The sequence below is a fragment of the Rissa tridactyla genome, chromosome 1 (genome assembly GCF_028500815.1).
Source record: "Rissa tridactyla isolate bRisTri1 chromosome 1, bRisTri1.patW.cur.20221130, whole genome shotgun sequence".
In the NCBI taxonomy this organism is placed as follows: Eukaryota; Metazoa; Chordata; class Aves; order Charadriiformes; family Laridae; genus Rissa; species Rissa tridactyla.
In genome coordinates, this window is record NC_071466.1 from 16886231 (window position 1) to 16896381 (window position 10151).

The 10151-nt window shown below is 38.3% G+C and overlaps 1 protein-coding gene across 1 annotated transcript in view; it reads left to right on the forward strand.

Annotated features, from left to right (window-relative positions):
* The window catches only part of CNTN5 (contactin 5), a 260804-nt gene extending 250853 nt beyond the window's left edge, over positions 1-9951 (forward strand). Inside the window, exons 20-23 of the mRNA XM_054187800.1 lie at positions 5267-5453; positions 5930-6042; positions 7447-7615; positions 9807-9951. Of these exons, the coding sequence (XP_054043775.1) occupies positions 5267-5453; positions 5930-6042; positions 7447-7615; positions 9807-9910 (573 nt within the window). The 3' untranslated portion in view covers positions 9911-9951. The remainder of the gene's footprint in view (positions 1-5266; positions 5454-5929; positions 6043-7446; positions 7616-9806) is intronic.
* Positions 9952-10151: the final 200 nt, after the last annotated feature.

Genomic DNA, 10151 nt, shown 5'->3' on the forward strand with positions numbered 1-10151 from the left:
TATTAAAGGGGGAGCTATGGTTTTTTTTATGTTTGGGGTCTAACCAACCAAAAGTGACAGAATATTTACTACAGATGGACAAGTTTGCAGTGACCCGCTTTCACTCCGGCCCTGTTTGCACTTTGTGCTAAGGAGTAATGAAAGGCAAAGTAACCTGTCCAATTTCACATTGTCATCCGTGAAAGGCAGTGTTAACTGTTATGTCACATGAGTTTTATGCAAGGTTTGCTGTACTCATTTGCATCTTCCAAAGCACATATTATTCCTGACTTCGGTGCAGATTTGTCAGCTGTCCGCCCGACCTTACTAAATATATGTCAGCTCCACTCTGATAAAGTAGAAGTAGCTTGAAAACTTTGTCAGAATGGTAGAAAAATATAGTGTACGGTTCATACTTATTGTTTAGAATCCATAACCTGAAGGTTATAAAGCCTATTTCAGCCCTAGGCAGTATTTTCTTTGTCACTCACTACTGGTAGGGAGGGAAAGGGAAAGAATTACTTGCCAGAAGAGCAGATATCTTTTTTTTTTCTTTTCCAGAAAACCAAGGCTAATACTAAAGTATAGATCACAAAGCTCATGTCTTTTGCACTGGAATTCCCACAGGGGATAGGAGCTTAACTAACCTAATTAAAAAATCAACTTGCAACAAAAAAAAAAAGTATAAAAAATAGAAAATCTTGAATGCCATTTTCAGAGAGGATTACTTGACATAATAACTTGTTGCTGTAATATTCTGTCTTTTCAAAGAGAAATATTCAAGAGTTTTGCTTTTTCTTGGGTGTACTTTATCTGTTTTTATGGTGGAACAGACAATTACATCTACAAGGTACTGGAATGTCTTTGGGATTTTTTTTAAATTTAGTGAAGTATACCTTGAAGTAATTTAGAAAGAATATATGGATGTTTCTACCAGAGGCTGGTAAAGCAAGACAGAAAAAAAGAGGAATTGGTGTTTCACCAGTGTGAATACCAATTTACCAGACTTCACTTTTGGAATGGATGCATTTTTCCAAACACAAAATGAGCAATTGGATAGTTTTATGTATGAGTCAATTTTGCCTACAAAGTTATTCAAAAGGTAATTCAATGCCCTCTAAAGTCCTGAAGACTGCAAGCAGGATTTTATAGCACAGTAGTACCACTGGTTTTCAAGTCCTTAAGGTATAGATCACACTCGAGGTCCGTCATGAAGGCCTCAAGAGAGTCATACCCTTTGAAATGTCTGTATCATGAATAGCTTGTTACAAGTCTACTAGCTTTCTATCACCCAAAATCAGAAACCTAGGCAATTATTGATTTTTCATAAGAAAATATGACTAGATATTTTTTGATAGTCCTCAAGGTTAAGGTAAAATACCAGTTTTCGTCCCATGTGTGTGCAGGACTATGTGGGAGAAGAGAATACCTGAGAAAAGAGGAGGAGGGTATAAGACACTCCAGAGAAGACCCCAGAACCCAGGAGTCCTGAACAGTGTTTTCTTCTTTTGAGTCAGCAATGTTTTGGTGAGAGGGAAGAAACTGAGGTTCATTGACCTTTTTGCAGAAACCTCTCATCTTGTTCTGAAGGACAGTCACTCCAATATCTTGAGATGATACAAAAAGCAGCAGCAGAAGATACAAAAAGCGTATCTTCTCCTGGCCTGAGTGCTTGGTTCTACTGTTGCAGTTGTGCCAGCACTAGCATTTGCATGAAGGTGGTGTGTCAGTTCAAGGAGCTGATTTGGTTTCTGGTAATGATAATTAAAACAGTTTTAATGAAATCTGAATCATTTTTTTAGGGCTAGCAGCAGTTGTCTCAGCTCTCCGCTCTCTATCCCCTGGCGCTTTCTGTACTCTGATATCTCTTCAAGTTCATTTGCAGTTATGTCAGTACTTTGATGTTGGTAAAGACTCAATCAGAGAGCGCAGGAAAGTTTCTGTGTTTGTCCACTTTGATTCATCCTACCTAATTTAGGCTCTTACTTAAAATGTCGAATTTGTTGCTTTAATTCTCTGTGGTCAACAGAAAGAATATCCAGACAGTAACTCTGACTCTACTGAACTTAGAGAAGAGGGCCTGCAACTGGATTACACGGATTTATACCAAAGTGCTACTATGCATACCCTAGAAACCAATTTGGTAAAAATAATAATATTATTTAAGATACCTTTTAACATGAGACTTCAAGGAAGTAGTCTGTAAGTATCAGAGGTAGAAAAATTTTAGATGGAAACGTCTTTTTAATGTGATGGTTTACTTTTAACAACTGCTTAACCCACAGTCAGGACAAAGCAGCTTGTATGTTCCTGCATTTCCTCTATTCAGTTGTTTAAATACCATTACTGCTTTCTCTCCAGCTCAAAGAGACGGGTCTCTGGGGATCAGATGAAAAAGAACAGAAAACCCAGCAAAAAATTAAAACCTCACAAACAATAATGCATTAAACAGATGAAATGTCCCCCCCCACCACCACCACCTTTTTCTTTCATTTTTAAAATATAGGCTACCTTTTTGGGTGATTTATGCTTCATGCTATATCAAAATTCAAAGTTATCATTAATGAAAACCTACTCTTAAGTGTGGTAAATCCCTTCTGAGTAGTATAAATTAAGCTAACAGAAAATAGTAAGACATAAAAAAAAACCAGAACACACATATAAGGTAGATAAACCAACCCTATATTTTAAGAAATATGTTCAGCACTTTTAAACATCAGCAGTATCTTCATTTCAGTTCAACTGGATATGTTCCTCCATCATCAACCTCAGTCAACAATCATTGGAGTTTTTTTTTTATAACCATTTTTTCCTTTAGTTCATTTGGCCATGAACACATGGATGTGTGCATTAAGAAAGAAAGAGAAATGTGTTTTTTGAGATCAAAGTCCAAACTCACCTGGCAAAACTTTGAGGGGAATTTTAAAAGCAGAGACCAAACACTTAAGGGCTTTGAAGTACAGGGGAAACTGAAATAGAAGCACTGCCAAATTGCGTTTCATGCTTTTGCTGCTTAATACAGTATATTCATTCCCAGAAGAATTTCTCTTTGCCAAAGGAGGACACTTTTGTCGTGTGGTGCAGGGAACATGTCATAGTTATTTTTGCAGACTTAACATTTGCAAAATATAATTAGTATCCAAACTGATAGTGCCATATAAGCAGTGCTGGAGAGCATTTCCAAACACTTGAAAAATACCAAAAGGGCTGAGTTATGCTCCTAGCTTTCTTTCACACTCATCAGGTTTTAATATCTATATAGTCTGAACACCAATATTTGGAAAAACAAGTTTTCACAACTTCTTTATACTAAAAAAAAGGTTTCAGTGCAAAAGCTGCGGCTCGCTACTGTCTTGTACATTGCATTCACGTGAGACTTGGTGTGCCCCGTGAGTAAACTACTACAATGAGAGCTACCGAGCTACTTATGATTTTGCTCCTGGTTTTCTAGAAGCAGGATTTCCATACTTCAGTTGCATTTCCAATCCTGCTTCTGTCCACCTGTGAAAGCTTAGGCAAGTTGCTTTTCCTTCCTGACCATTTCCCTGTTGGATCCTCATCAGACTTCACTAACAGGATGATAGGGTCTCCAGGACATGTGCTGCCTCTCGCTACATGTTTGTACAGTGCTTAATACCGTGTGGCCCTCATCACTCTAGTGATGCAAGGATGCATTGCAAGTACAATGAAAGGAATCTGACCGCCCAAGACATAATAAGCATTGGAGATTCAATTCTAATGTGTGAATAAATGGCTGTTGATTCTTTTTTATTTCCAAGAAAGATGTGACTAGGTGTTACTTCGGATACCAACAGAGTTGGTCAAGCACTCAGCTAGCAAAAATACCTCAGTGCATCACACTTGTTTCAATAACAAGAGGTGACTACAGCTACACTTTCTATCTGAGCTGTAATTAACCTAAGAATTAAAGCAATAGCATTTTAACATGAGATAATGCAGGCGACAATGCAGGCACACAAAAAAGATATTCACAAGAATTTTACAACTCAAAAAGTAGATTTTGAGTTGGCACAAACTTGATCAAAAGTTAACTGAAGTGAAGATATGACCTTAAATGTGTATTTTTGCAGCCAGGTCTTTCTAGATTTTTTATTTTTTTTTTTTTGTTAAATGGCAGTCCTAGTGCAATTATAAAAGGTCAGCATTGTACTCATTGGTCTTATTTTCCTATGAAACCCTTTTGGTTTTTTTGGTTCACCATTTTCTGGGATACATGCACAAGAGTGCTGTATTGTCCATGACCTTTTTCTCAGAGGAAAAGTTGTCCAGATATAATGTGAATAACTTATTATGAAATAACCAACTTCGCAGAAAAGGTCAAAATGTGGAATAAATGCAAGCATGTCTCAGCATGAATAACGGTAAGCTGAATGTAAGTCTTTGAGTGGCACATTAGTGACATCTCCTGTTAGGGAAAATAGGGCCCCATGAGAATTACCTTACTTGTGTAGGTCACCTAGATACATTAAAAAGAGACAGTACTGCTTTTTCCCTGTTATGCCCTGCATATACTTGGTCCCTGAGGAAAGAAACTAGTCAAATTCCTAGCTCAGCTCTATAACCTCTTTGAGATTATGATAAACTCAGTACAGATACCAGAAATATGGACTAAGAACCACAAAGATCATTTAGGGGTTTTATGTCTGAAAAGGAAGGGCATAAACATACTATCAAAATTGCTTTTACCAGAAACCTGTTTATATCCAAGACCTAAAACTGAATCCACTTCCTTCTTTTTCTTCAGATAAGATTTTTCACATGAATGAAAGATTTTCTTCAGTGTTCTGTCATTTTCTATTCATGACAATAAGAAATCTTGTGGCTCTGAGTTGCACAGGGCCAGGAAGGGAATATTGCTCACAGCACTTCTAAACAGATGGGGTCAGAGCTTTCCAGGGTGAAGGTAGATTTTCTGGTGACCTACCAGAGGATGAGCTCTCCTTGAATTCTCTGAAATACTTTTGACTTCCTGCCGATGTTTGTCCTCTGCTCTTCCATCTTATAGTTACATCTGCTCGTGCTAGTACACAGCAATTCAACGTGCTTCAGGCAATACCACGATATTCCAAGTCTCGCCATTTTGGAGAAGTTTGTATTGCTTGGCTCTGACCTTAGACAGCAAATCCCACGTGTTTAAAAGGGCTTGATGATCAGACAAAAGTCAGAAATGCCAAAGGACCCTCCCTAGGATAAGAAGTATGAGCATCTGGAAGCATGAGCTTCCCAGATGTCTATATTAATCCTTCCTCTGGTCTCTTGTTGGTAGGTTGGTTACTGGAAGGATATGGAGCAGGAAGAAGCAGCAGAAAAGGTCAAAACTGAAGGAAATGAATCATCCATCCTCCTGACAGGATTAGAAGGAAACACATTATATCACCTAACGGTGAGGGCATACAACGCTGCAGGGTATGGACCACCTAGCACTGCTGTGCGTGCAGCAACCAAGAAGTCCCGTAAGTGATCTCAGTACCTTTGCTCAAAGGGAGAAGTCAGGGAGCAACCTCTGCCTTCTTGCGTTTTCCTTTAAGAGGAGTGTATAATAATCAGGAATCGTGTATAGTTTTGATTCATGGCTTTGCTTTGATATTTAGACATGAATTCATATGACTTTGCATTCATAACAAAGGTTATCTTCCTAGAAACCAAAGCATTTTTGACAAAGAAGGGACAGAAAAGAATTCAAATTCGTAATCTCTGTGGAGTTCATGGGGTGGGCTGGGTAAATACACCACGATCTATTAAATGACTATTCTGGTGGGAAAAAAAACATCTTTTAGAATTTCAGCTAGATTTGGGACCCTGCTAACACAACAAGTTGTAAACTCGTTTAAAAGATTCATTTTTAAAAGATTGAAATACTTTTCTTTTGATTTTAAGGAAACTCCCTATAAACTATATTTATGTATGTGTTGTTATTTTTTCTCCTCAGCTCCCAGCCAAGCACCAAGCAATATTATGTGGATACAGGATGGCTCTCATGTGTCTCTTGGGTGGGAGCCGGTCAGACCTCTAGCTAATGAATCCGACGTAATGGGATACAAGGTCAGTGCTTCCCCTTCTTTGCTCACCTTTCTTTCTTCCAAATGAATACTCCTCTTCCCTGTTGGCTTTTTTCCCCTTTCTTGTTTTTCTGTGGAAGTAAAGTATGTTATACAGACTGTCTGCAATCAGTTCTCACTATGAAAAGCAATAAATAAAATTGAAAAGAGCAAAATGTCCCAACATTTTCTGTGTTGTGATTTTCAACGACTGATTACAAACCGAGTAAGCTCTATCCGAGGGATCAGTTCATCATATCTGACTCAGAAGTGGCTCTTAACAAGACCAGCCTGCAATGAAATTCCTACTAATACGATAATTTAACTGTGTTTGCAATAGGATTTACAGAAATGCAGAAGAATGAGGTATCTTAAAATGACATTAAAATTAATATTTTTATGAAGCAGAAACACAAATACTCCAGTTTGTTTTGTGATCATGTTGGTCATGTTCAACAATCAGTGATGACAACATCTGGCATTTAAAGTTTTGAAGTTTTAAGGAGTAAAATCCAGATTAACTTTTACATGACAAATCATAAAAAGCAGTGGAATTCACTGCAACCTTTTAAATCAAAGCAGAATTATTTCGCTGTTTTTACAGAGGTGTGGTTGGGAGGTTTTTTTGAAGCATATATACAATCATTTCTATAGACTACAATCTGATATTCCCTCTGATACATCAGGAAATATCATCAAGAAATGACAAAATGTTTCAAATAAACCAGAAATTGCTCTAACCTTTATCAGAATAGCTGAGATTCTGAGAAAGTTCAGTTGACTACTTTGCTTTTTTACACCTCTCCGACCTTTTCAATTTTGTCTGGGGACAGAAACTTACGCGGAAGTACCAAAAAGGCAGCTATGTACTCCCTTGCTTTCCTCCCACATGCCATAAGCTTGTACTGAGTTTCACAGGAGATGCAGGGACAGATCTGAGTTATTCTCAGTTGATTTAGCCAGCTAAGGTAAATACACTAAGGACATTATTTAGGCCATTTTCTTTACATTTGGGTTTTCTTTACATTTACAGTTGGGTTCTTGAGACAAAAATGAATTTGAGGATAAGAATTTGAATCAAATAGAACCCCAAATGCATTTTGGAGAATGTTTGCAGAAGAAAATTGTGTAACACCTCATGCTGGAGCAGGCAAATGCTTTATCTTCACTCTAGATCGTAATCAACGTCCTTTCACATTCATTAATTGCTAATATACTTTGCTATTATTGTTTTGAAGCCATTGGGGGGAGGAGAGAGTAAAAGCAGATGACTGTTCAAATGTAATGTCAAGAAAGCCTTAAAGAAAGCAAGAACAGTTAACATTCCAGTGACTGCATTACCTACACAAAATGTCTGGTATGTAACTTGAACGACCACTATGACTACTATCTACTTTATTGACCACAGGTGTTATTTAGGCAAGAAGGCCAGAGCAACAGTCAAGTTATAGAAACACAGAAAACCTCTGCGGTGGTGCTTCTTCCTGATGTTGGTGTCTACATCATTGAGGTGTGTGCAGTCAGCGAAGGAGGGGATGGGACTGCTAGTCCACAGATCAGAGTTCCATCTTTTTCAGGTAAGGTTACGCTTATATTTGGAAGAGTGGCAATTATAGCAGTGCTCATTAACCCTATTATCCTCTACCTGAAAAAAATGTTCTCACAATTCTCTAGCTATTAGATAAAATCATTAACCAGAGTCTTCAGTTCTATGCTGAAACAAAGGTACCTAATGCCATTTGAGATGTTCAAGAGTATCTGAGGCATCCCTGTGGGGCTGATGAACAAAACCGAGGATTTACAGGAAACCTCTCCCTTTCTTGAATAACATCTGGAAACCTAATTGATATCCACACATGCACTAGGTGTCTCAAATAGCACTATCATCAGCTGAGATGTAATCCGTACAGACCTACAGTGGAGCCTAGACAGCCTGATCTTCTGAAATTAAATATTCAGACATAGGCACACAAGGACATCTGAGATGTCCTGAGGTATCTCAGACATTTGCACAGAGCTGACAGATGTTATGTGGGACTTAGAGGATACGCACATCATTCTGGACCACCAGCCAGTGGTGTATGATCCAACACAGCTACAACGACATGCATTTAGGTAGCTGAACCCTGTGTATGTGCCTGCTTTAGAACAAGCTGAATTTTTCTGTAGGTTCCATTGACTCCTTTGAGTAGATATTTGTCAGATTATTAACGTATTAATATATTATCATGAAGTAAATTATGATGTCTAGCTTCTATTTCCTCAGTTACTCTAATATGTTGAAAAAATTTAAATTATCAATATTACACTGGTAAGAAAGGGATGGAACCATTTGTGGCAAGAACAACCAGAAAATAACATTCACTTTTGCCTAAACACTATAATGCATCTAAATTCTAATTTTCTGCTAACACTTTAAAATTCTATTAAACATTGCTTTTTAGTCCTTAAGGAGTACTGTCCGAAAGGTGTGAGCCTGGAACTTGAATCTAGACCTTAATTTCATCTCTGCTCTAGTCACAAACTACAGTGCTATCATCAGAATACTGAAGACACCAACCCCTACTCCATGGAATACTTGTTTCATGTATCTTTTCAGCCTGAATTCTAGGGACAAAATCTTTCATTCCTTCTAACCTGCTATTTTTGATTAAATTACACACATTTGATCAGTTACACTTAGGACTACTGTGGTCCAAAGAAGCACAGTCTGGTTCCTTTCCCGTCCTGTGATCTGTTGCCACTGCCAGCCCACAGCGTATTTCCCCTTAGCATGGCTTTTTAAGGGACTGCTGTGACCTAACACCATCACTGGGCTATTGGGCAAAAGACCACTTCTTCCTCCAGACAGACATCAAGATCAAAGGCTAGCTTTCATTCCTTGTTTCCAGAAGAATATTTGTGATTGTGACTCAGGGCATATTCTGGAGCCTAATTCTTTTTGAGGATTAAGTCTCCTGGTTTCAGCTGGGATACAGTTAATTTTCTTTCTAGCGGCTGCTATGTTTCAAATTTGGTATGAAAGGAATATCAATATCGCATATTGTTTTAGTTGTTGCTAGCTGATATTTATAGTATTCAAGGACTTTTTTTCAGCTTCCCATAGAAGCTGAGAAGGAACATAGGCAGAACAATGGAATAGCCAATGGAATATTTCATACTGTAGACATCATGCTCAGTATATACATGGGGGTTGGCTGGGGGACAGGAATTCGCAATCACTGCTCAGGATGGTGCGAATTCACTGATTTACCAAGTGTTGAGAGAGACTTTTGTCATTATTGTTATTATTTTTATTATTGCTATTTTCCTTGTCTGATATTGTTCATTAAGCTGTCTTTATCTCAACCCACGAGGGTATTTTTCCCTTCCCTTTCCCTTCCTTTCTCCCTCTTCTCCCTGCCCTTCTGGGGGAGAAGGGGGAGAACTGTGCGAGCAGCTGTGTGGTTCTAGCTGCCAGCTAGGGTTAAACCATGCCATTAAGGCATAAAACCACATACCCTTTTGGAATTTCCTATTCATTTGCAGACTGAATATGAGGATTCAGCATATGAGTTTCTGTAGATATCATCATAAAATCCCCTACTTCCTCGTGTCTGTATAGGGACCCTATTTTGTGATTGCAGTTCTCACAAGGTAATACACTGCCTGAAAGTTAGGTTTTTGCTGAGCATAATAGAATACAAGTTTTGGGTAAAATCTAGTACCTAAATATACTGGGAACTGTTTGTATCATTTGTTCCTTAATTACTTTGCTTTTCATTTCAGGAGGGAAAGTAACAAGTGCTCAATCCACCTTACATGTGTTGTCCACTTCCTCGTCCTCTGTAACATTGCTTTTGGCACTGGTGGTTCCTTCAACTTCATGGTGAAGACTGCAGACTTTGTCGTTGTTGTCATTCGTTTGCTTTAGCTTGATGACACCAAGGGATGGAGTTTTATGTCCATGGACAACTGGAAACCCAAGCTAATTCTTAAAGACCCATAGAAATGCCTGTGGTGCACTTAGAGGAGGGTTGGAGACACGGTCAATAATTCATCAGGTTTTTTTCTCTTCATTTTTTGTAAATGTCCTCTGGGGAGGGGACGCTTCTTGGCCCAAAAATATGCAGA